General features: G+C 40.9%; 1 protein-coding gene across 2 annotated transcripts; it reads left to right on the forward strand.

Annotated features, from left to right (window-relative positions):
* CNR1 (cannabinoid receptor 1) lies at positions 1-27,225 on the forward strand. Of its 2 annotated transcripts, none has more exons than XM_031456023.2 (2): positions 1-859; positions 21,768-27,225. In XM_031456023.2, exon 2 carries the CDS (start codon positions 21,831-21,833, stop codon positions 23,247-23,249), a length of 1,419 nt encoding a protein of 472 aa, XP_031311883.1. In that variant the 5' UTR covers positions 1-859; positions 21,768-21,830; the 3' UTR covers positions 23,250-27,225. The 2 variants fall into 2 exon arrangements, with proteins under 2 accessions (XP_031311883.1, XP_010986009.1); XM_010987707.3 differs by having other exon boundaries at positions 2-835.
* Positions 27,226-27,816: the final 591 nt, after the last annotated feature.

A 27,816-nucleotide genomic window follows, 5' to 3' on the forward strand; every position in this document is an offset into this window, starting at 1 on the left:
CGGCGGCGGAGGAGGTGAAGGAGGAAGAGAAGTAGGTGACGCGGACCGGACCGGACCGGACCGGAGAGGCTTATCTCCTCTGGCCCCGGGGTTGGCACCTCCGCCGGTCCCCCGCGCCAGCAAAGTTTGAAGCCACAGGCGCCGCGCTGCGCCGCGCGCCGGTCCCTCCCCGTGCAGTTCCCTCGGTGGGGTCTGTGCTGCCGCCGCTGCCAGGGCAGGACAAAGGCTCATTAACACGTGATGGGACCGCGCTTCATAAATGGGACCGGAGCGAGAGGGAGCCAGAGACAGAGCGCGAGCGGAGGGAGAGGCAGGGACCGCGCGAGCTGGGCTAGGCGACCGGCGCCCGGGCTGGCGGAAACGGGCGGCCCCACGCCGGGCCAGGCGGGGCGAGCGGGAGGACCCAGTGAGGAGCCCCGGGAAGGGGCGAGGCTCGCGGGCAGAGGGGGCGCCAGTCCGGATCGCTGTCGAGGGCGGGCGCTGGAGGCAGGGGACGCCGGCGCGCGCGCTGCGCGGACCGACTGACTTACTGACCGACAGACGGAGGCACACCCCGCTCCACCCCACCCTGCCTCGCCCGCATCCCCGCGCCGGCGCCGCCTCCCTCTCGCTACTCTCTCGGCCACCCCTTCCTTCTCCACTTCTTTTCCGCCTCCGCCTCTTCTGGGCTCCCGCGGCGCCAGTGCCTTTCCCTGGCCCGGGCGGGGCGCCTCGGCTCCCTGCAGAGCTCTCCGTACAGTCAGGGGGCACGTTTCGTTCTAGCAGAGAAGCAGCCCCTGCGCCGGGTGAGAGGTGCCAAGGGAGCTTCTCCCCCGAGGACCGGGGGATGCGAAGGGTAAGATCCTGCAGAGTTGCGTTTGTAAGTACCTCTTCCGCCTCCCGCCCCCTCGGATGCTGACCAGTGTGGTCCCTAAGTGTCCTTCGTGGAGTTCTTATTCCGTGTGAGCGAATTGTGCATCGGTGTTTACTAAGCTGTATAGCTCCAGCCTGTTAACTGTGGTCTGTGCTACTTCTGGAGGTTTCTGCCATTTACTAGTTATTGACTATGTGTGCACCTGGCTCTCTGGATGCGATGATGTCTGTTTGTGGAAAATGTGTAATTGTGCATGTTTGAAAAACGAGAGCTTGAGTTGATGCTTAATGCCTATAAACCATATCAGCAACTAAGTCTTCCCGGAGAAATACTTCGATCTCTGCATTAAACCTAGAAACTGTCTAAAGTCTAATATTAAATGCCAGATAAAGAAAGGTATGTCAAATAGTAAACTTTTGGATATAGAAAAATATAGCTACAAGATGCACTCCTCATTGAGGAAAATTAAATGAGCATTTAACTAACATCTAAATTTGAATGATGATGGAACCATTTTAACTAAGAACTAGCCATTAGATTAAAAAAAAGTTGGGGTTGTGTTTTTAAAAGATCTTTCTTGCTAAGGCTCACAATCACAAATGGATCAGCTCCTGAATGAAAATGTGTTTGCTGTGACAAACGTGAGAAACTGTCATTTGGTCATTTGAAAGTTTAAAAGCCACATGCCTGTTTCTAACATTAGTTTTCAGTTGAACAGATTTAATTAACAGAAAAAATTTAGTCACCTATTAATCATGTTGTCTCTCATCTTTTTAATTTTCCTTCAAATAAGTGCTATTCTTGCTTTTGTTGTTGCTTTCTTGGTGTGTTAAGCATCCTCCAGTAAGAGATTAGAACAGTAAGATTCTAAAGGTGTTGAAATATATCTCAGTGGGTCCTGTAACTTCTCATTTTTATTACCAAGTTAATATCTTTTGAACAATGGGAGTAATACAGTTTCTTAGGGGAAACTCAGTGGACATTGAGTATCAGTGGGTGACCACTGCCATCAATCTATTTTGCAGAATATTGAGAAGCCCAGAGCAGCCAACCTTTAAGATTCCCACAGGACTTTATCTGATTTAAAGTGTTGCTTTTCTAATCCCACCCTACTGACAGTTTGCAAGGGAAGATATACTGATTGATTTTTCTCTGTCCCCCCTTTTTTTTCCTTCCTGGTACTCCTCCCCCCTCCCCCGCTCTCTAACTCAGTTAAGAGCAATTTTATCCAAATAAAAGGCTACGTATAGCTTCTTAAGTGAGACAGATTATTTTCTGATTATCCATACATGAGCAGAATCCCCACACCTCCAGAATTTTAAACATTGCCTACAGCAGGCAGTTATTGTAGACACAAGAGCAGTTACCACAGTTGGGCAGGAAGCTTGGACATGGTTTTTAAAAACTAATCCATTTTAGGATATCAAGAGAACTTATTGTAAACAGACTCTTTTTGTTCCAAAGATGTCTCCCACTCCAGGCAAGGAGCAGTCATGGCTGAGGTATGTATCAGGTATCTGATGGGGAGAGGTCTCATTGTGTTCCTAAGTCTCCACGGGGGTACAGTGCTGCCACAGGGGGGTATGCTCAGTTCTGACCTTTCAAAAATAAAATTACTATGCTCGCATACTCACTGTCAGGAAGGCAAATTATATTCATGACCCTCCCCCACTTTCAATAGGTAGCATCAGTATATGTGCATATAAAAGGAATGTTATACCCTGTCCCTTAAATAAGCCATAAGCCATAGGTGATATTATTTAATTTGACACATGAAGTTTCACATTCTGGTGAAAATCCGATCTCACGTTGGAGTAGTGCTTGGCTTTGTTTGTTATCCACTGTTTTCTGTCTTTTTCTGTTACCCTTTTCCCAGTGGACTGCATGCCTCCCTGTCTCGCCTGTGAGATTGTTCTCTAATAAGCCTAGCTGCAGGATCAGTGTGTTCTTTCTGGCATTTCAAAATGTTAAAATAGTGAAATTGTTAAATGTTACCAAGACGAAATTGCTGGGAATGAGATCCTCCAGAAGAATCACTATATTTGTGGCATATTACAGTCTCTTCCAAAAGAAAACTCCTCGGGTCGGTTTACCTATTTTCTCAAGGCAGAAGCAGCCCCGTTGATTGTGTTGATAAGTGTTTAGTATGCAGTGTCAGCTTATTAATTACTAACGCAAAGCCGGAAAAACTCTTTCAAAACAATGGCACGACATTTTTCTTTGCTTTGACTCCAAGTTAAGATTAACCGCCAGGAAATTTAGACAGACTCCTTGATTGCCTTGCATATTAGTCTGTGGAATTAGAATCGGAATACTTGGCTGTATAAGAATAAACTATTATGAAATGGAACTTACAATAGCAGTTTATAGTGCACCACGCTTACCAAATGTTTCTCCCCAGAAAAAAACAGTTGGCCTAATAAGAAGAGGGATTATTTCCCATAATTAGCTCTCCAGGAATGCTGCGAAAAAGAGTAATACATTGAATTTGGAAATACCTAACAACACGGTGAATAAAACGAGATTTGGTTATAGCGTCTTGAATTTGGTTAGAAGATGGAGCCTGTCTGTTACTTTGCTGCCTGGCCTTCTTGGGGTAATTACATTAGCTCAGTTGCATAAAGCACAAAGATGAGAGCTTTCAGTCCTGCAAAAAGGGGATGCCGTGTCTCCACCAGTGTGAGTCTCTCTCTTAATTTTGTAGTCATCATTTTCTAATTGAACTAACAAATTAGAGTGAAACCAGCCTTTGGGTTTAAATTATTTATAATTCTGCTTTTGACTCTTGAAATGACCTGGGCCCAACATTGTTTGAAAAACTATGCCAGGGCCAGATCTGTATATTGCATATCTATATTTTGAGGGGCTGAAAGCTCTGCTGATTTTTCATATCTTGACTGAAGTTTGGTCGAGAAGTTCAATAAGAGGAAATCAAAACCAATGGATGTATTTCGTGTTGGCAAAATTTTAACTTCATATTTCTCCCCGCTGAATCTCCATCTCTTTCCTCATCCTGTTCTCATGATACTGTTAACTTTATATTATAACTGCCCAATTGCTGTTTTTGAGGGATTGGAGGATTCAACACTTTGTAACTGAACTGCTATTTAATGTTTTGATAAACATTTAATTCACTGAATTCACAGTAGATTGGGTTCACTTCATTACATATTACAGATCAAATCAGATTTCTCCCATTTTCTGGACTAAAAGAAACAATAAATGTCACCCAGAATATATATATAACATTAAGTTATCTACTGCATGATCTGAGATGACTAGAATGTATAAATACGCTTTTATACAGATATATGAACAAACTTTTCCATAAATTATATCAAGACTGAAATAAAAATTGAGACATGTTGCCTTTATATGTTTGAACATATGATTGAGATTTTAAATAAATACTACAGTTGAGGGGAAGTGTCCAAATTCATGGCCACTATGCAGACACACATGGAATACTCAAGGCAAAAGGAAGTATCCACCTGGAATCAGAACAAGACTATGCTTATTTTCCAGGATAGTGGAAATCTGTTCTAGTCTCGTGTGTTCTAAGAATCTTGCAAAGAGGCCAGGTTGGGCATAACCACCTTCGATGACAGTTTTTCTCATAAACACTGATTGATATGTTTAACGCAGTTTTTGCTGGTCTTGATAATTGTTTATTAACTCAGGAAAGAAACTTGAAAGTTGGGAGAAGATACGCAAGGCTATTACTGTATCACAAGATGCATATGAACATAGTTTCCTTTGTTGGATATACCACATTATAATACTGTCAGAAGTAAGTTAAAACTATAGGAAATTTGTGAGGAGGAAAAGGGAAGACTGTTTCAGTGGTTTTTCCAGTGCTTCTCTTGGTACTCTTCAAATGGTTTGAGGCTAGATGAACTTCTGTCTCCAACAGGTCTGCATGGATAATAGGTATGTTAATGACATATCAGTAATCGGAGGTCAAAGCCATTACAGAAAGTAATCAGTGTGATTACCTCTCATTCTTACCATAAAATATTTACTAAAAATCTTTCCTGGGTCATATTTCTTCACTGAACAGGATGCCTCTTGGAAAGTAAAGTCCATTTCGTTACAACCGTTGTCCTAGGGCAGCTGCAGTGACAAACACGTTCTTGGTCTAGTTTTCATTGATATTTTCGCGATTTTTGAAATACTTTCCATATAGGTATATAACTTTGGGCTAGCCTCTAATTTAAAAGTTTCATTTGGACAGGTTAATTTATAACTTAGTACGGAATTCTGAGATCCAGAGTTGTGTTCATACAGGTTTTTGAGGAACGAGTTGATTACTAACCAAATCTGAGCAAATGGGCCTGGCACAGTTATAGCAGTCGTTCCAAAATACCGTGAATTCTGTTTTAGCCCCAGCTGGAGAAGTGTTCACACCTGCACTGCAGGAAAGCTTTCAAGGTTTGGCTTTACTTGTTTGTTTGTTTGTATTTTTCTTCTCTTATTGAACGTGTGAGTTGAGATTGGTCAGATGGGAATCGATGTCTTTTAGCCAACTCTTTTTTTTAACCCCTTGTGCTATTGTTGCACTATAGTTTGTATTTTTGAATAAGCTTCTTAAAGTAAATTTGGCATTTGTGACTGCAATGAGGGTTTTAAGTTCCCTTTCTCCTCACACAGATGGCAAATCATTTTTCCCTAGAGTACAATATTTTATTATCTAATGTCTTGTTTTTCCACTTTGATTTGGATTCTTGATTGTTTAGAGTTTGGATTTGTTGAATAGAAATTCGTTATCTTTGACTTGATACCTTACCACCATGATCAACTCTGAATAGCATTTAAAAAATGTTTTTTTAACTTCAGGAGATAAAGTGCAGGAGAGTTTCCAAAATTCGACAGTGTAACATCTATTTTTTTAATCCCCACTGGCAAATTCCATGCTTTTGCTTTTTAAAGAAAAGCAGAAGCATTTTTCAAAGATGTGCCAGGCAATCTGTTGTGGTAGTTGAATATACTGGCAAGTGCTTTCACAAACTGTGTATGTCAGTAGTATATTTAAATATAATTAAAATAAAATATAATTAGGGAATAATGTTCAAAGTTTATGTTGAAATGAAAGGGTTCCCCTCATTCCTTTATCATTTCTTTACCTGTTTCTTAGACCATATATTTAAAGAAGAAAATTGGAGTCAATATGAGTTCTATAAATTAAGTTCTAAGGAGTTATACACTTAAATTGGTGATAAATTCCAGTATGCTGTCTTTAAAAAGCAAATTTCTACTTTCACACATGGACATTTGTACTAGGAAATTTTATAACATTGATTTCTGTTGGCCAAGCAGTTAAAAAAGATGTTTTTAATATAGCAAAGTGAACCAATATCATGGGGAGTATGCCTTTGTTATTCTTGTTTGCTTTTAATTCAGCTCTATTTAAAAATAAATCAACCTGACTTATTCTTTATAAGAGAGGCTTATTTTAATGCCACTGTGATCTGTGTGTTTTGGTTTATTCCAGCGTTGCTTCTTAAATGAACTGTATTTTCAACTCATTTTTAATGCATTATTACCAGAATTTGTAAATGTTTTCTCTAGCTTTTGTACAAGTTATGGTGAACAAGCAATATGCCTGTGGAGAAAAAGGGAAAAAACGTTAAAAGAAAAAGACTAAACGACTTAACACATAACCAAAGTAAGCAAAAGATTGTCCAAAGAAATCTGTATCTTTGCATCTGTGGAAATTTGACTTTTGAAAATGTACACCTGCCTTTGAAAATCGTATCTAAGTTCATACAAATAAAAAAGGGAAATCTTTGAATGATTTTAGTCCTCAGCTAAGGAAACTAATTATGAGTAATCTATGATCCATTTTTATTGATGAAATAATTAGAGAGGGAACAGTCTGCCCAGAGTCGTGTATTTAAGTGCTTTGGGATACATTTCAATATATTTATAACTTGTAGGTATTTTTGAAAGATACTTGCCAGCTATACGCAGTGTAAATTGCATAATTGCCAGGGTAACTCTGTAAGATAATTTGCAGTAGATTTGCATTACTTGGGCCTACTGCAACATTTCCAGTTTAGTTTGCCATTTCCTGGGTTCATCTCCTGTGATACATTATTTTATGGTTTTGAGAAAAGAAGAACAGAAACAGAAACATTTCCAGCTTAAAAAAATAATAGTCTGGGATGTTACTTTTACTTTTTTCTGTTCCTTTACACTCAGTAATCATGAGTTCCTTCACAATGGTATTGAAAGACTTGGTTAGCAATGCTGTAAAACTTTGCATAGACTTTGTACATAGAATTAAGAGAAAAGGGTGTGCAGTTTTAAATTTATGTCTGCATACTGGGTAAGTACATATTATGTCTTGAAGCCACTTTTCTTTGCTGATATAGACCAAAGGGAGAGCAAGTAAGTTTCCGGAAAAAGTGCAGAGAAGCCCGGGATTGTAGACTGGAAATCCTCGAGAGCTTCTCCACTCCTTATGCTCACTTTCAGGGCTAGACTACACTGTTCTATTCCAGCCAAATAAAAATTGCTTGATTTTAAAGATCTCCTGTGAGGGACCACTTCATCATGAGCAGTCTCCCTGGGCAATCCATTTCAGTGATCTAAAAACCTATACTCACGGAATAGTCTTTCTTCCTGTTTCATCTCATTTCTTCTTAAAGGTTAGTTCTCTTTTCCTCTCTCATCTAGTCTTTCTCACAGGTCTCTCTCATCTTTACCAGTGGTTCTAAAATTTTAGAGTATCTTAGAATCTCCTGGAGACCTTGTGAAAACACAGTTGTGCCCCAACCCAGGAACAGAGTTTCTGATTCTGGAGGTCTGAGGTCAGGCCTGAGACTGCCTTTCTCCTAAGTTCCCGGGGTATGCTGATGCTGCCGGTTGGAGAGCACCTTTTGAGAGCCACCAACCTAGAAAATGACCAACTCTGTGTGCACTTCCAAACCACCACGGACTTTTCAGACTGTTCTTTAAGAGGTGCACTGGAACATCTAGCCTGTGCTCAGCTATCTTATTTCCTAATTCTTTATCTTCACGCCACGTTTTCTGAATAGTTTCGGTTCCTCCATCCTGTTCAGGATATCATAATTGTATCACACAAACCCTGATTCAAGATCCAACTCTTGAACGGCTACAATAGAACTACCTCGTGCCTTCAATGGCATAAAAATTCTGTACTTGCATCCAATTTGTCACTGCATTTCCAAAGCATATTTTAAATCTTTACCAAATCCAAGTTCCTCTAGTTTGGTTTTTTACATTACTATTTGCATATTGAAAGCATATTTTTCTGTTTATATCTTGCATTGTTAGTACACACTGAAAATTTTTCAGTAAGGGAGGTGACCTTCAACTATAGTAGGTGATAGGTAAGTACCTAGTTTTTAAAATCATGTATAAAGGGAACCCTGAACTTACACAACAATAAAAACACTGAAAATTGTTCCAGGGAGTAAATGGTAGGAAGGAAGTGGAATTACCTAGAAACCTGTATCCTTACCTTGTATGAGTATTTGAACAAATATTAACTTCTTTTGTGAAATATTCCATTTTAGCCTCTGTAATAATAGAAAATAATTTTCCATTCTTTCTCGTCACAGAGTTATGACCTGTGTTGGTGATTTTGTATTTGAAAATTGGAAAGCCAAATGTTTCATAAAACAGAAATGAGTTGAGTTTGTTATTAGAATTGATTTTGGGCTCCTGAGACATTCCCTTCTTACTTTTGGCATCTCTTAGCATAAACATGTAATTTGTTTTCAGTATAACTACTTTTCTTTACTCACTCTTAATGACTTTCTTGAGGCAGAATTCCAAATACTCACAATTAATTTTTACCAATATATTAAATTTTCTCAACACCCTTTTGCCTCAGAAAAGCAATTAGAAATTTCGTTTTTGTAGGCAATCGTAATAACCCATTTTAACCCTCCGTAGCATCTTTTCTTATTTATGTTTAAATTAATTCAGTTGTAAAATGCATAAAATGTTGCAGCAGGAGAAGAAGTCGCTCAACCAAAGCAAGAACTATGTCCATTAAATAGAGTAACAAATTGATTCCTGAGGGCTTATAAAAGCCACTCCATCTAGTGGTTGAACTTTCACATAACTTCTCATGACAAGTTGTTTTGAAAACACTTGCCCACGGAGAAACCCATTTGGGAAAGGTCAGTGCGTAAGAGCGTGCATTTGAGGGAAGGAAAAAGTCCAATATAGTCATAATTTCATATATTGTCTTTAAAGATCTATCAGGATTCAGATTCGTTCATGGTTTTGCATCTCAAAAAGATCTCTTTGTATACCGTTGTTATGTGGCAAAACATTGAGGTTCACAATACCCACCCAGGCTGCACAAGGATAGGAATAAAAAGTAAATACCTGTTCTTTGTCCGTAACTTCCACTTGCCATCAGTATAACTTCTGTGGGATACTGAGCTTGAAGATGCTGGGAGAAATAGTTGTTGATGCCTTTCATGTAAGTTTTATGTCTGGGCAGTTTTTTTCAGATGGATATTTGTATGAGACCAAGACTCAGGTTTACTTCCCTAATGATCAGCTGGCTTTATCCACAGTTAAAAGTCATTCTGTTAGGATAGCTCTGCCCTATTGCTGATGGACACCAGTGTTCATTTAGTAAACAAGTATTAAGTACCTACCCTGTGTGAGGCGCTGTGCCAGGCAGAGGACATACAAGACCATGTAAGATAGGTCCCTACTCTCTAGGTGTTCATGATCTGAAGGGTTTAGACACAAGAATGACAGCATTGCCCATCATCTCTCCAGGGAGAAAACCTGAAAGCCCACGTAGGAAGGGGATTTACCCAAGCCAATACAATTTGATGATGAATATCATGTGCCTATTACATGTATTCATTTCCTACTGGATTCTTCCTTCCACAGAAGGGGAAGGGCTGATGAGTGGGCTTTGTTTGATGGGTTGGTTGGGATGGAGAATCATTTCCTTTGCTTCCTTGACCCATATCCCTCACCCAGGTAGGAAACAAGGATATATAATGTCTGCAGCACTCAACGCAGAGCACGCGCCCAATAAAAACGTGTTACCCAAAGCACGTAAGGGGCCTGTGACTTAATCGCCATCTGCCATGTTGCTGTAGTCACACAGCTCTGTGCTCTTCAGGCACCAAGAGCTGGTCATCAACACTCCCTTGTTGGAGCCCTACTAAGGTTTACTTGGTTTATTCTGCCTTGATCCCAGGCAGGATCTTGGGAACTAGCCACAGAGAAGTACCCTACCTCCAGGCCTAAGAAGACCACACTGCTCGTGGTGGGGAGTTGGGTGATTTCAGCTGAGTTCGAATTTCTCCGTATGGGGAATGGGTGTTTCAAGCTTTTGTCTAGTAATCACCATTATGCCTCATTCAGACCTAAAGAAAGCACCCCCTCCATTCCTCACTGGTGTTGTGGCGACTGTCATGACCGTCTGCAATCCTTACAATTGATGCTGGAAGAAAAAAAAAAATCTGTGTAATTTTTTTAAATAGTGGCAAAGACAAGTTAGACTTTATTTATCATTTGCCGACAGACACTGCAAATAAGGTGCTAATCCAGGGCTAGGATTTATAGCTTACAGTTAATTGTCATACTTTGTCCCTGAAGACTATGGGACAAGGATGATTTGCAAGTACTCTAGGCAATCTTTTTACTGTCAACAGATTATTCCTTCAGATTTTAGTTGTTCATTGTGTAAAATTATTACATACTATTGATTACCTCCTCTTTCAAAATCAATTCTTTCCCCTTCCTTAGAAACGGTAAAAAGAGTGTCATTAAATGGTTCTTGGGCCTTGAAGTTAAGAGCAGGGAAGCTGAGTTATGCAGACCTGGGTTGAAGTTCCAACTCCATCCTCTTTTGGTGGAAACCTTGGGCAAAGCATTTTACCTCTCTAAGCCTCAGTTTTCTTGAATGTAGGATGGGGTTTGTAATGGCACCTAATTCATGTAAAGATGAAAAATAATACATATCCTTAGCATGATGCCCAGCACAAAACATACAGATCTTTTTTATTGAAATTATTTGGGTGTTGGAATGTTCTCTGTTGCGCATTTAACCACCCAGATCACCCAGTCACTCTGAGATTTGAACCTGGGGAAACAAGACTTGGTTTTCAGTTGGGCTTCATTTGTCTGTTCATGGATTCAAAAAGAATATACTTTTTTGTTGCAAGATGAATGAAGAAACGTAGAAGTATGCTGCACCAGAGGCCAACATGCAGCACACTTTAAACCATCGCTGTCCTTGGCGATGAGCTGTAAAAATAAGCTACCTTCTGGGTTCCACGTATTGCTTTTGGCCTTTATTGATCACACCTCACATGCAAGATAAAGACAGCCTTAGGGAGTATTTTTACGTGGACCAGGGCTTCTGTGGAACTGAAAACTTTGCAAATTCTATTTTAAGGGAAAGCCGCTCCATTTATGCTCTTTACAGATTCTACAGAAACAGTATCTCCTCCACCCCATCCCACCCCCCAAAAAGCAAGGGCACCTGGTAGGAGGAAACATCAAAACAGCAGAGCAAAATTAAGTGGGTAATGAAATTGGTTATAAAAGTCAACAAGTCTAACAAATCACTTTATTTATCTCATTAATTTGCCTTTGTGATAGGCTTTCCTTGTAGTAGCATCACCTAATAGTGCTTAATCTGATGTAGTTCAAAGGCATCATTTCTTGAGCCTTAAAATTCTTTATGTTTTAACAAGCCTTTAAATGTTAAATAATTAGGCATACTTCAGGTTAAATTAGACCAGAAATATAGCCTTCTAAGTGTCCTAATGTCTGTTTAGTTCACATTAATTGATATATTTTTATGAAAAATCTAACACTTTGTTAGTAAGAATAGACCAGAGAAAAGGGTGCATTTCATAACTTAAGCTGTACATTACAAAATAGAAGAATAATAGCGAAGGCTTTCAAAATCAACCAAGCATGACCAGCATAATGGAATTTTCTTTTATGTATGGGAAAGAGAGCAAGCATTATCAACAAGAAAGAAGGATTATGTGTGTTTGCCTGAATTATCAGGATTATTAAGTCAGTCTTTGATTTCATTATGGAAGATGATGCAGTAAGTGACCAGACTACTTGAATAATTCCAAACCTCGACTGGTTAGGTAAGAGTTCGAAAAGACTCGGTTGCCTGCTCAACTTTAGCAGAAGCATCCTTCATCGATGTTGGCGATGTTGGCCCATGAGATCTGGCTTGTATATTAAGGACATGCCTTAGACATAATGCAGTTATGAGTCAACTACAGTTTTCCCTACTAACGTTAGAGAAATACATTAGCAAGTTATTTTTCTTGATCAGTTTAACAGAAACCAGACTTGTTCCCAGAAATGAATGGAAAATAACAAACAAATATATCCACTGGCACCTTCTTTCTCTTGAACCATTCACAAGGCTCTTTTATAAGGTTAGCCAAGCAGAGCAATGCAGAACCAGCAAACGAAAACAACACGATTAATAAAAGGCCTGGGACTCCTGCATTTGATATCCTGGACGCCTATCAATCTAGACAAAATTAGCTCGGCACTGTCTCCTTAAAGCATTTGTAAATTTAGAACACTAGAGAAGGAGCCTGGTGGGCTGACACAGTCTGTGATTATATGGGGAACACCAGTGCTTCTGGTGCTTCTGGAGGGTTTTCTGCCTTCCGGGCCATGACATCCTGCAGGAAGCAAGTACTATCCCCTGCCTGTTCCCTGGGAGATGCTGCAAAGATTTTGATTCCAGAATCAAAAATGACAAATATCTAAATTATTGAAATGTCTCTCTCAAACAAAGAATGTCTTTGGTGGGGTAAGGAAGACTAAAATACCCTGCTATTGAAGTCACAAAGAGAAAGATAAATATATGATATCACCTATATGTGGAATCTAAAATATACAAAAGAACTTATTTACAAAACAGAAACAGACTCACAGGAGCAGAAAACAAACTTATGGTTACCAGAGGGATAGGGGGTGTGGGAGGGATAAGTCAGGAGTTTGGGATTAGCAGATACAAACTACTATTATATAAAATAAACAACAAAGTCCTACTGTATAGCACAGGGAACTATATTCAATATTCTGTAATAAGCCATAATGGAAACGAATAAGAAAAAATTATATATATATATATATATATATATATATATATATATATATATATATGAATCACTTTGTGGTACACCAGAAACTAACACAACTAGACTTGAACAACAACAACAAAAGAATCCTGCTATTAAATTACACTGGTATAGCAATGACTCTGTTTGAAGTCCTGTCTGAGAACGTACTCCATACTCACCCTAATCAGAACATGGACACTTTATACCCTTAATGGGTATAGAAACAAATATATGGACTCTGGGTGGACTTTAAAAACAAAAACAAAAACAAAACTCCATGCTGCTACCAAACCATAAAAATTTCTTGATGATACTAAATACTAAAACCTGGTAGTTGACATATATGTTTGGAGGGGTGTGTGCAGAAGCAGGTGTGCACAGAGAGAGATGGGTAAAAAGAACAAGTGATGTTAATCTAAAAAAACTGAAGTTTTAAAAAAATAATAGGTTCAATGTATTACAATATTTTATTGTTATTACTATGAAGGTGCGATTTAGAGCCCAAATTGTTAGAGTTGTTTATATTTTTAAAAGCAGAATTCTAGGAAGATCCCCTTAAATGTCATTCAATCATTCTTTTACTATAATGCTAATAAAAAACCAACTGCTTCTTTAATAGGTGCATCTACGCTTCTCGCTGGAAGTTTCCAATTATGATTTTCCCAGTAGCAGACAAAAACAAAATTAAAGACAGCTGCATCCCCCAAAGCCTCAACTATATTACTAATGAACTCTCCAAGAAAACTCTCAATGCAAAAAAAATTATCAGGTGGAAATTGCTGTAATAATCCAAATGTAGAAATAAAGGAAAGAATTATTGAAATGCAGAGAACAGTCTTCCTGCCATGATCCCATTAATTGTTAAAGTAGCCTGTGCACAGTGGTATTTTGACATTACTAAGATCCTTGAACTGCACAAAATCTATGTACATTTTTTAACTGTATTTTTTAATTAAAGTTGGCTTGTATTGGGCAGAAATTACTGTGTATTTCATAACCACACCATGCCCTGGCTCAGGTTTTAACAAGTAGTTTGTTTTAATGAAACTGCTTGGTCACATTAAAATGGGAAATTGTGATCACATATGTGGTGATCTTAATATAGAGTCAATCACAGGCACACGTTTTGCATTACTGAAATAAGATCTGTGATCCTTTGTCTTTACTGAAGAAGCTTTATAGCTCTTCCAAATACTAAAATTTTTGCTCTTGAGGACATGCCAGTAGGCAGATTTACCTAGATGGGCTGGGATAGGAAAGAGGGATTTATTTGGTGGGAGGTAGTCTTAATTACTATTGGCAAAATGCCTTAATTCGCGCTGGTAAGAAGCTGGAAGACTTGAATAAACTATAAGATGCAAGATGGCTTTATACTACTGTTAATCCTTAAAACATGGCATAAAGTCCAAATGCAGAAACTCTGGAGTCTGAGAGACAAGGGTTCAGCTACATATTCTGGACGATTTATTTAAAATCTAATGGTCTCCATTTCCTTATCTGTGAAATGGGGATTATAAATAAGCACCTGATAGAGTTGTCATGGCAATTTAATGATAGAATGCATGCAAAGTCTCTCAAATACCTAGAATGTAATAGACATTCAATAAAGTTTCCTTCTCCCTCACCCATGTGTAATATCTTCTATTTCCTTCATGTTTTAAGTGCTGAGACAAAAATTAAAATTTAATTAGCATCCTATGATCTAATTAAGGCAATGAGTTATCTTGAAGTGTAATTAATAATATATGGCAAAGAGCCTTTATACTAAGTAATGATAATAATTAATATTTATTGAAGACTTAAATTTTGTGCCAGGTACCAAGTTAAGTACTTTACATGCACTTTTTTTTTTTCATTTAATTTTCAGAACAGTTCTATGGTTGAGGCATCCGCCTTCTCCTCCTCCTCCTTCTCCTCCCCATTTTACAGGTGAAATACTGAGTCTTAGAAAGATTAACTACTTACCTAAATACAGATCTGACACTAATCTGGGTTTGCTAACTCCTGATTCAGCATTCTCTCCATTACTAGTGCTTTGACTTTTTGGAATCAGTAGGGGGGAAGAAGGTAGTAGCATCCCTGCCTTAGGTTAGGGAGAAGATGTATCATAAAGGTTAAAAGCAGCTCCAGGCCTACAGTGTCCAATATGGTAGCCACTAGCCACATGTGGCTATTATGCACTTGAAGTGTGGCTGTTTCCACATGTTGAAGCAATAATATTTCAGATGCATTGGGTTAAATGAAATATATTATTAAAATTAATTTCAACTTTTACCTTTTCCTTTTTACCTAGATACTGGAAACTTTAAAGTTGCATATATGGCTTGCATTTCATTTTTATTGGGCAGCGCTGCTCTAGAACCAAACATCTGAGTTCATTCTGGCTCTGCCACCTATAGCCCTGTGAATGGCAAATTACTTATCCTCTAAGTGCCTTTCATCTGTAGGGTGGGTTTAATGATGGCATCTACCACACAGGGTTCCTGTGAAAATCAACAATTTGATATACATCAGAGGCTTAGAGCACCACCCACACATAATAGGCTCTGCATAAGTGCTTCAGAAGGGAAAATCAGCAAGGTTTACCTGATCGTAGAGGCCAAGAAGGAGGGGAATCCAGGGTAAGTCCGGGGTGTGAGCGTGGACAACTTGAAAGATCATTCACAATACTGTAAGAAATGTGAAAAACGACATGGCCACATTATTTGTAATAGCAAGAGATGATAAATAACCCAAACCTGCATCTGTAGGAGGCTGGTCACATTCATCTAAGAGATACCTAAGGCAGCTACTAAATGAGAAGGGAGGTTTTGTGTACTGATGTGGAACTGCCTTCATGTATGCTTTTAGGTGGAAAAGCAAGGTGCAGAACAGTGTGTATATTAGTGTTAAAAAGAAAATGGAGAGTGACTAAATGCACACATATTTGCTTGAATATACATTGGAATATCTCTGGAAGGAGTAATAAGAAATTTCTTGCCTCTGAGGAAGAAAACTGATCAGAATGGGAGAGATCTGCTGTATATCCTTCTGTACATGTTGAATTGCACGAATGGTATATATGCATATAAATAATCAAAATGTCAAATAAATTAGTATTTAATTGGCAGTGTGAAGGGTGAATTAGTAACTCGAGAGAAGGTGACTTATGGGATGCAGGTCATGGACTGGCTCCCAGTAGCTACTTGAAAATATTGGGCTCAAGCTTTGGTCTTCAGGCCAAATGTCCATTGAATTAATTACCCTTCTCTCTTTTAATTTTAAGAAAAGGCAAATATGTATTATTAAAGGACTACTTTAACCCATCAGTTAATAAAATTCAACTGCCACTTTATTAGGTTCATGGGGACGTTTCTAAGGGATCCCAGCCTTCCCTGCCACCCTCTTTTGCTATCATGTTATCAGGCCAATGAGTCACATGAGAAAAAAAAAAGACACCGTTCCTGTGCTTGGAAACCACATTCTAGCTATGGGAATAAACATGTAAACTCATGATTAAATGCTAGGGTGAGGCTCATCATAGAGGAGAAAAATTGGTGGGAAGGGCACGTCAAGGAGGTCTCAGAAATGGCTTTAGGCCTTGGAAGCTAAATTCAATAGAGAGCTTGGAAATGAATGTTTCAGACGGGGGCAGTTGGGTAAAGGGAGAGGAAGAAGGGATGCAAAGATGATTCAAGGAGCAGAGAGTCATCTCCTGGGCCGATAAGCTCTGTGTTTAAGCATGGGTGGGCATTGAGAATCAAAGTAAGATTTGAGGAGATGCTGGGACCATTAGCAGCTCTCACAGATTGTGGCTGTCTTCTGTTTCCCTTCTATTACATGAAAACTTTTGTATGTAAATGGTGGTGTTTCACGAATGTAAGTTTGCACAAAGAGCAAGGCTGACCCAGGAGAGTCGAAGCCAATGGTGGGGTGCATGTAGGACATCTCCTGGAAGAGCCGAGGATGTGAGAAAGGATGTAACAGACAGATGGCTAAACAGGGAACCTGAGGACACCTGAGAGTTAACAAGGGGAGCCGAGGCTGAGCTTGGGACTGGGGAGAGATGTTTATAACCAGAGAAGCATCCTGGCTGTCGGACTTTGGTCTTTCATTTCTGCATCCTTTATTTCTGCATCCTCGGCAACTGGCCTGGGACACTTCGCTGGGCTTGCCAGGCTCTCGGGGCTCACTGGGTGTCTGTATGGTTGGTGCCCTCGTATTCCTGCCTCTGGTTAAGCAGTTCCCAGCCCCTATGAGAACGCAGGAGGGTGTGCAGAAGTGGCTCAAGAACCCTGACTAAGGGAAGAAGCTGTGATTTCCTGAGTGATGACAGAAGTTACCCATGCAGGTTTCAGGGCCTTTGGTCTGGTGTCAGTAGAGGCCACACCGATCTTGCAAAAAGGCTACGGGGCCATGAAGGGGCGCAGGGGGCCCTCCTGGCTTACTTGTACTTGCTTTGTTCACCATCTGGTAAAACGTTGCCGATATTCTTTTTCATCTCTGTCCAGCCAAAGTTGCCTGTGCCATGTGGCTTGTTCCACGAGTCTTTAGGCTAGGTAACCAATAACTCCATCTAAGTAGAGCATTTTTTTTTTTCTAGCACGAATGGATTGGGCAACTAGGCTAGATACTTTGATTCAAGCTACATGCTTCTTTATTCCCATTATGATTGGGAGAATCCCTTCTCCACCTTGGATAGAAAAGGAATTTTTTTCCAATGTTGAAATACATATATTCAATCAACCATCTTCTTTAGGGCCCCCTTCTCTATGCCAGGCAATCCACTAAATGCTCTGAATACACATGAAGATAAACAACGCTCCTTCCTTCAGTGAGCTACCATCCAGTGGGTGAGAGGAAGGGGCAAAACCGACACAAACATAGAGAAATACCAATATGTTTAGTAAGTGCTGTGAGAGAACTCCATTTGGATATTCTAGGAGCCCCAAAGAGGGTACTTCGTCTGACCATGGGAGCAGGGGAACTAGAGGAGGTGATGACTTCAGGCTGAGGGGACGGAATTGACCAGGTCGAGGAAGGGAAAGGGTGTTCGATCAGAGCAGTCGGAGCAAAGGTACCAAGATGAAAAGCAATGGGTTTGGTGTGTTCGGGGAACTCTATCTGGTACAGCCCAAGTGGTAAGTCCAGGGGTGGTGAGAGGAGGGTTGGAGAGACAGGCAGGGGCTAGCTCCCCGCAGGAAGCCCTTTACTGGACTTCATCCCGTGGGGGTGGGGGTGGAGTTGGAGAGCTTCCTGCTGGGGGAGAAGAGAATGTGGAGCACAGAGAATGTGACAAGGGTCGGATCTGAAAGGCGTTCCGCTGGGCTGACCCGGGAAGCAAAGAAAAGGGCTGCCTGTGACAGTCTGGAGAGCATGGGTCCGAAAGGGAAACCTCGTGGACGAATTTGAACTCGGTCTCTCGGGCCAAGAGGTTGAAACATGGGAGTCACCTCCTCAGCCACATACTTTATGAGGACCACTGCAGCAGCTGTTTGGCAAGTGATCAAAAGGAGATACAGGTCCAGGGAAGCAGGAAAACTGGCCATGAGGCGGGTGCTCTGGCTCCAGGGAGCTGTGATGATGGCCTGGACTTAGAGGTGGCAGAATGTGGGAAGTTGGTCACATTTTGCACATTGTACCTATTCCAAGTTACTAAACAAACAGAACAAAAACCACATCATGACACTTAAGGTATTCATTACATTTTTTTCTATGCCTCCGTGTCCTGTCTCCACCCACACTAATTCTACATACTCCTGGCATAAACATTCTTTTCGGAGGGAAGCCTCCTTCAACGCCTCAGACTGGCAGCTCCCACAGCATCCTGTGTGTCCCTGATTATAGCTGTGACCACATTTTCTCGCACTTAAAGGGTCAGCTGCCTGTCTTCTCTGTTACACTGCACTTCTTGTGGTCAGGGACTCTTCCCTGCAACTGTTGTGTTCCTAGTGCGGAGTACAGTGCCTGACACATAATGGATACCCTATAATGTATTGAATTGATGAGTAAATGAATTATTAATTCAGGTAGATAGGACCTCTGTATTTTAGCAAGAGGATTCAGAACATTTTAATTGGGTCCAAGGTAATGACTATCCTTTCTCTGCTCCCTCCCCCCAGTCCTGTGTGATATGTTTAGGAATATCAAAAGGACAATTAGTAAATAAAATATTGGGTTTTGTGCTTTTAAAAATTATTGTAGCTATCACTCAGTACTTCTAATATGATTTATTTATGTATGTATTTATATTGAGGTAATTGACATCTGACACATGTTAGTTTTAGGTGTAAAATCATGATCTAGTATTTGTGTGCACTGTGGAATGACCACCACTGTAGGCCTACTTAGCATCCATCCCCACACAGAGTTACAAACCTTTTTTTCTTGTGATGAGAATTATTAAGACGTACTCTCTTAGCAATTTTCAAGTATGCAAAACAATATGATTGACTATAGTCACCATGCTGTACCTTACATTTCCATGACTTATTTTATTTTATTTTATGACTGGAAGTTGGTACCTCTTGACCCCTTTAACCCATTTCACCCACTCCACAACTCCCCTACCTGGATATCTGTTTCCTTCCCTGGGTTTGGGAAGTTTTCTTATTTCTTCAAATACATTTTCTTCTCTTTTCTTTCTCTCCGTTCCTCTGGGACCCCCATAGTGCAAATGGGATTCCACTCGATGTTGTCCCATAGGTTTCTTAAGCTAGCTTTCCTTTTTAAAGTTGGTTTGTTGGTTTGTTTGTTTGCTGTTCTGTTTAGGTGAGTTCCACGGTCCTGTGTTTTAGATCACTGACTCTCCTGCTCCATCCAATCTGCTATTGAATCCCTTTAGTGGATTTTTCAGTTCCATATTATTGCATTCTTAAGCTCTGTAACTTCTGTTTGATACTTTCCTCTATTTTTTATCTCTTTGTTGAATTTCTCACTGTGTTCATCCATTCTTCTTGGCAAGCATCTTTATGACCATTACTTTGAACTCTTTATCAGGTAAATTACTTATCTCCATTTCAAAGATGGCACTTGCCAGTGCCTCTGTTCCCTGAGATAGAGTCCCAAGGGCACCTATTCCTCCAGCAGATCAGCAAATGAATCTCCTTCACATTTACTCCAGGTGCTTTTCAAATTACTGCTTTTGGCTGAGCCTCGGAGCAAGTGAATCTGCACGTGAGCCCTTTAAGGGCAGTATCTCAGTTCCCTACAGCCCTTTGGGTCTTTTGGATTTAAGCTCCGTTGGTTTTCAAAGCAGACATTTTGGGGGCTTGTCTCTCAGGTGCAGGTCCCAGGGGTTGGAGTGCCTAATGTGGGGGGCACACCCCTTGCTCCTCAGAGAGAAGCTCCAGATTCTGTGACATCCCTGCTGATTGCGGGTCACCAGGCCAGGTGTGGGGTCTTGGTGAGACCATGTCTCTGCCTCTCCCACCCGTCTTGATGTGACCCTTTTATCCTTTGTTGTGAAGTGCTGTTCAGCTAGTTTTTAGGTCTTTTTCAGAGGGAATTGTTCCATTTGTAACTGTAGACTAGGTATGCCTGCGGGAGGAGGTGAGTTCGGGGCTTCCTACACTGCCATCTTGGACTGCCCTTGGTATTTCTAATATTTTTTTTATAAGCTAAAGACCCTAATAGCCACATTTTGAACAAACATTTCTAAATAGTAAATCCAGTTCTATGGCTGTTTATTTTCAAACAGAACCAAATTACTTAGCTTAGAATTGAAGAGCCCTTAAAATTTTGCCCCCTTCTCAGTCCTTATTTCCAGTGCCGTCCACTTGGAAAGCCTTGGATGCTCAAGCCTGTCTCCTGTCTTCCAGAGTGCCTGTGTCCCTTCACCACTCGTGGGGGATGCTATCAAGATGCACTGTCCATCATGTCACCCGTTTCCAGTGGTAAAGTTCTTGGTCTTCCCATGATCCTCAGGGCAAGTAAAACATTTTTCTTGGCTGGTGTAGACTTTCCAGAAGTTCATCTCAGCCATGGCTGAGTTCAAACATCTCCTGTGGGTGAGGAAACTTGGCTGACAGAGTCAGGTCTAGCACCTAGATCTTCTCACCAAGGCCAAGGGCTTCTTATAATTCTCAGCAGCCTCTTCCCCCTGCTTCGTACTCAACACATAGGCCACCCAACTCAACCTACTCAACCTCTGATTCCACACTGTCTCATTCTTTAGTTGTCATATGCTTGGCCTTACCTGTGTGACAAGGTGGGAAAGAGCAGAGATTGGGTGACATGGAGTTGCTTAGGACTTGGGAAGGGGATGGTGTGTGGTGGTGCATACAGCTCAGTGGTAGAGCGCCTGCTTAGCATGCATGAGGTAGGTCCTGGGTTCAATCCCCAGTACCGCCATTCAAATTTTTTAAAAAAAGGATCTGGTGTGTGTGTATGTGTGTGTGTTTGTGCGCACGCATGCACGTGCTAGTAGTAGAAGCCAGGTGGCAAACACTCCCTAACACAACTATGAAATGCATGCCCTGCCCAAGATACACTGCCTTCACTTGACCAGCAGACCATGGACATCCATGCAGGACACACACAATGACTTACGTCCAGAGGGCAAAAAAAAAAAAAGAAGAAAGAAACACATGTTTTTCGTATGTGCCACTACATCACCAACTTTGGGAAGCTCTTCTTTAAGAGACTCATTTTGTGGACTGAATCAGACAAGGATTTTACCTATATTCAGAGACAGGAATGAAATAACATAAGGGTACATATTTGGGATGTTTACAATAGTTCTTCGGGGTTTTTTGTTTGTGTGTTTTAATTCTCCTGCTTTTCTCACCGTCCAGCTTATTTGTGTTCCCTCCTGTCAGGATTCCCTGCTGCGGGGCTCCTTCTCAGTCACTTTGAGTGCGGCCTAACCCAAGACAGAGGGTATGAAGTCGATCCTCGATGGCCTTGCAGATACCACCTTCCGCACCATCACCACGGACCTCCTCTATGTGGGCGCCAATGATATTCAGTACGAAGACATCAAAGGCGACATGGCCTCCAAATTAGGGTACTTCCCGCAGAAATTTCCTTTAACTTCCTTTAGGGGAAGCCCCTTCCAAGAAAAGATGACTGCCGGCGACAACACCCAGTTAGTCCCCGCAGACCAGGTGAACATCACCGAATTCTACAACAAGTCTCTCTCGTCCTACAAAGAGAATGAGGAGAACATTCAGTGTGGGGAGAACTTCATGGACATGGAGTGCTTCATGATTCTCAACCCCAGCCAGCAGCTGGCCATCGCCGTGCTGTCCCTCACGCTGGGCACCTTCACGGTCCTGGAGAATCTGCTGGTGCTGTGCGTCATCCTGCACTCACGCAGCCTCCGCTGCCGGCCTTCCTACCACTTCATCGGTAGCCTGGCCGTCGCCGACCTCCTGGGCAGCGTCATCTTCGTCTACAGCTTCGTGGACTTCCACGTGTTCCACCGCAAAGACAGCCCCAACGTGTTTCTGTTCAAACTGGGCGGGGTCACGGCCTCCTTCACCGCCTCGGTAGGCAGCCTGTTCCTCACGGCCATAGACAGGTACATATCTATTCACAGGCCCCTGGCCTATAAGAGGATCGTCACCAGGCCCAAGGCCGTGGTGGCCTTTTGCCTGATGTGGACCATTGCAATCGTGATAGCTGTGCTGCCTCTCCTGGGCTGGAACTGCAAGAAACTGCAGTCCGTGTGCTCGGACATTTTCCCTCTCATCGATGAAACCTACCTGATGTTCTGGATCGGGGTGACCAGTGTGCTGCTGCTGTTCATCGTCTACGCCTACATGTACATTCTCTGGAAGGCTCACAGCCATGCCGTCCGCATGATCCAGCGCGGGACCCAGAAGAGCATCATCATCCACACGTCAGAGGACGGCAAGGTGCAGGTGACCCGGCCGGACCAAGCCCGCATGGACATCAGGTTGGCCAAGACCCTGGTCCTGATCCTGGTGGTTCTGATCATCTGCTGGGGCCCTCTGCTCGCCATCATGGTGTACGATGTCTTTGGGAAGATGAACAAGCTCATTAAGACGGTGTTTGCCTTCTGCAGCATGCTCTGCCTGCTAAATTCTACCGTGAACCCCATCATCTACGCTCTGCGGAGCAAGGACCTGAGACATGCTTTCCGGAGCATGTTCCCCTCATGTGAAGGCACCGCGCAGCCTCTCGACAACAGCATGGGGGACTCGGACTGCCTGCACAAACACGCCAACAATGCAGCCAGCGTCCACAGGGCGGCAGAGAGCTGCATCAAGAGCACGGTCAAGATCGCCAAGGTGACCATGTCTGTCTCCACGGACACGTCCGCTGAGGCGCTGTGAGCCTGCCGCCTTCCTGGCAGCGCAGGAAAACAAATTCTTCTTCTCCTTCTTCTTCTTTTTCTTTTTAAAGCTCAAAATCTGGATGAGTCTGTCGTCTCATTGGTTATACTTTTTTAAGTTTACCATGCTCAGTGCAAAGGTGATTGTCACTGTCATCAGTTCTCAGTTCTCTAACGGTTCAATAGTGTAGTCCTAAAACTCAGTTCTCCAGGGATTTACAGTGAAGAAAGCCTGTTGTTTAAAGGACTGGAAGGAAGGTCCTTCAAAGTCTCAATGAAATAGGAGAGAAAGCTTTGGGTACACAGTTTGAAGCCTAAGTACCCATAGAAAAAGGCCATCAAATTTGTAATGCCTTTGTAACCACAACTTTTCTTATCATGTGAAATGTATTTGTCTGGAAGTATCAGAGATGTCCACTTTTACAGCAGTTCTAGTACTATAGTAGAGAGATTTTGTAAAATGTATTGTGTCCTGTGAGATGTGTATCAGTGTTCTACTCTGTGTTATTTATATCTGTCTAGTTCAGCAGAACTGAAAGGTGGACTCCGATGAGAACAATGGAACATAAGTAGTGGATATATGCCAATGGGACCACTTTTTAAAACAATTATTGCCCACGATGTAACTTTAGAAACCTTAATATTTTTTCAAATATCTCTCTTTAAATTTGACATCGAAGTAACCATAAAGGTTTATTTTTCTGTTAATGCAACAAGAAGAATTTGAAAGTCTTGAGCAGAATTCATTGACACAAATTTATTAGTCCTGCATTTTCATATGAGGACAATGTATTATCTTCTGGACTATAGCTGTTCTGTTGAGTGATGGATTACAATCAGAACAGAAGAGAGACGGCATATTGACTTTTGGCTGGCACCTCTGACTTTCTTTAGTCTTTAGCTATTACTGGACCTCTTAAGACAGCATGTGTCAATCTTAATGTATGTTGTTATCACTGTGCAGTCGCTGTTTACTTGAAGAGTATTGCATTCCTTTAGTCCAGGTTTAAGTAAATTTCATGCCTGGGTGGCCAAACAACAGTCTTCATTTTTTTTCTTAATTGAGAAGAAGTATTGTCTGGATCAGTAAAATTATATTGTGTGTGAGTGTGAATATAAATATGTGTATGTTTGTGTTTCTATCCTGTGACTGTTCTAAAGTGATGTCATAAAGTGAGCAAACTGTGACCACGTGTAAACTGTACCATTGCTGCACTCTGGCCCATGGATTCAGTTTCTAAAATTGAGTTCTTCCGGAAATCTTGTTGATAAAAATACTGACCATAAACCTTCAGAACCCTCCCCTTTTGAGACTGCCTCCAGTGATTACTAAACTGACCTTTAGGTATTTCATAAGAGCAGTGTTTAGCAAGGAATCATCAATCATGAACATTCAAGTTCAGGTCTGTGTTTACAGTGTTCATGTCCGAAAATGGGAGTGTTTTGGTTTCTGAGCACCTAATATCGATCAAGTCCATGGAGATGTAAGTCATTATAAGGGAAGTGGTTCTAAAAAACCCCCAGTGGTAACATTTCAGTTGCAGGTGTAGGCAGTGTGATTCCAGTGTCAGTAGCACTAGACACAGTTCGCTGCAGTAGGACTACCAGATCCGGCTCATGTGGTGAGAAGGCTGAGCAGACAGTAGGTGAGACAGAAAAGGGCAGTGAGGAGCCGACACGCTCGTGATTGAGACCTGGATGTCATATGGCTGCTTCTGGGCTTCGCCGAGATCCCCTTGGTGATACCTTGGCACCAACTTTGTCTGGATAAGTTTGGGCCAAGGAAGAGGCCTCTCCTTTGCTTCTGGGTAGCAAGATGTGCTAAAGCATAATGATGAGCTTGGCCTGCTTTCTTCTTCTGCCCCATTTCATACTCCTGAGTGGTGCCGTGGGTGCTCTGAATGAGGCCCTCTCCCAGGAAGCATCGACAATGCTAAAGAAGACACTTGACTCTGAAAAGTTTACTTACAAACTATCTTCTCCCTAAAAACAGATAAAGCCTGGCTCTTGCAGGACCCGGAGGCCTGTGTACCAGAATGTAAAGTGGAGAGCTAGCATTTAGCTGGTGATTTCTAGCTAACTGTTACCCCAGCAGCCTGATGGGGCAGTGCCCTTTCTAACAGCGTGAGGCTGAATGTGGCCTGTGGTCCAAGCTGGGATACTTTTAATTGTCTGTCTATGCAGCTTGAATCTGCCTGCTGGTTCCCTCACTTTACCTCTCTGTGAAATGCAGATGCAGATGAAGGCTCAGGGTGCTCGGGGATGAAGAAGGAGAAAAGATTATTTATGAACAAAACTCACCAGGGTCTAGTTTTCATTTAAGAGTTGCCACTCTTTTGTTCCCAATTACCCCGAATGTTAATCCACACATCTCAGAGCTCACCAGGCAGCACCTCTGAAGACCTGGTGAAGATATAATTCTTGTTAGTGGTAGGTAAATTCTAGGATTCATTTTTGAAACTGTATTTGTGTATATGCAATGTAGATTTTATAGTGTGTTGTGCTTTCAAGAGCTAACTCATATATAATAAATTAAGGGACAATGGGGCTGATAGCACTAAACTTGGTGCTTATTGATATTCTATGAAATATCTGTGAAATATCATCATGGATGTGTTACACAACCTTCATTCCAAAATGTTTAAATGAGTTTGATCCACTCTGACACTTATAATATCATTTCCTAACCCAAGTGACTCAAATGTTCTCCCCAGTGAATATACTCATTAGAATCATTATTTATTAGTATCATTCATTAATTAGTCCCTTAATTAGACTCATTGGTTTAAATATAATTTAGATTTCAGTAAGTTCTGTGGGGTCTGAATTCAGAATCATCCACTTTCCTCTGAGGCTGACGTATGTGTCTGGACCATGCATTTCACCATCACATATGTCTTCAGCAAGGGCCAGATTGCCAACCTGTTCAATTTCTTCAGAGTGATGATGAATCGTTCAATCCCAGACCAACAGTTTCATTTAGATAAGGAAGGCTGCCTCCAAGAACCTCTGATTTTCTATTACATATGAAAGATCTGTAAAAGAGAGATGGAGCTGGAAGAAGCTACAGACCATACCCACACTTGAGATGATAACCAAGCATCCCCATCACCTTGAGTCAGGTCTGTCTGGCATTAAGTGTCATGGCCATCTAAACCCACACTGCAGGAAATAAGCCCAACCACCAGATGAGAATTAGGCCCTTGGTGAGCGGCATTCTAATTCCTGTCCTGTTGATTAATTTCTGCCATTCCATGTTTGTAAAAGAGACCACCAATATCATGCGCAAAATTAGATTTCTCATAATCTAACTGTATATTTGTATATTTGAAAATCTCCTAAATGCTGGGCAATGGCTATTAACAATTGTCTTGCCCTGGCCTTCTGATGAAATGTTAACAATGCCTACTATAATATAGACAAAACATTTTATCTACTGATTTGGGCTGAATGTATGTAAATAGGTTTTAAAAAAAGGTCAGATGTTTAAACAGTGGCCTACAAATCAGTGATTTTCATATAGGAGAGTTTCTCTACACTGCTGTGGCATCCTAAAAGCTAGCTTCACGTAAATTTAGTACACTAGGCCTGCTGGGGATCTGGGTCCCCAAGAAAGGAAAGCTTTTATGTAACAATATGAATCAAGAGACCAGATTATCTGGATTCTTATTTCCAATGTTTCAAGTGGAAAACATAACTCTTTATTGTCTGTAAATCTAACATGATTACTTTTCCTCTTAGAAGACTATCGTATTGTTAGATGTTTGTTGAGCTGGTAACATCCTTGCAACCGCTGCAATATCTTTGTTAGTAATAAAATTTTGTACACAAGTACTAGTAAGGTTGTTATTCAATGTAGCTTCAGTCATTAAATTGCTATAGCAAAGTAGTACTTCTGTAATATTTACAATGTATTAAGCCCACACTATATTTTATTTTAATGATGTAATTAAATTGTTATTTATTCAAAGAGAAAACATCCCATCATGTCTATTGTCCAAAGTTACTGGAATCAAATAAAAATTCTAGATTACCATCAAGAAAATATGTCTTTGAATTCTGCCTTATTTCACAGTCTGATGTTAAAACACTTGGGGTTTCAGTTCTAAAAGTTTGATTTGTTCCCCAAAAGCACTTCAGACTTTATTTAAGAAATGGGGACAGATTGGATTAATATATTTATTTTTAACATAGGAAAAACATGAAAAATGTCAAAAAAAAGCCTGCCATACCTTTTTAAAGCATTGTTTCCATGAAGAGCTTAATGATTTTGCAGTAAATTAAAACAAAGGTACTATTCACAATGTATAAATTAAATTGGAACTTAGCAGTTTTAGTAAAAGTATATAAATCTAAAGAATTTATAACATCTTATATTCTGAACCATGTGAAAGAGATAATCACTTTTCAACATAACTCATAAAAATACATAATTTTCATTTGAACAATAAGAGAAAATAGTTTGCAAATTTTATAATGAAGTAAAAAAGCATTACAATTAAGTTTACGCATCATTACTATCTGAAATAAAAGTTGTGTTTGCAGTCAATTTTGAAAGAAGGCTTTAA

The sequence above is a fragment of the Camelus dromedarius genome, chromosome 6 (assembly GCF_036321535.1).
Source record: "Camelus dromedarius isolate mCamDro1 chromosome 6, mCamDro1.pat, whole genome shotgun sequence".
NCBI lineage: Eukaryota > Metazoa > Chordata > Mammalia > Artiodactyla > Camelidae > Camelus > Camelus dromedarius.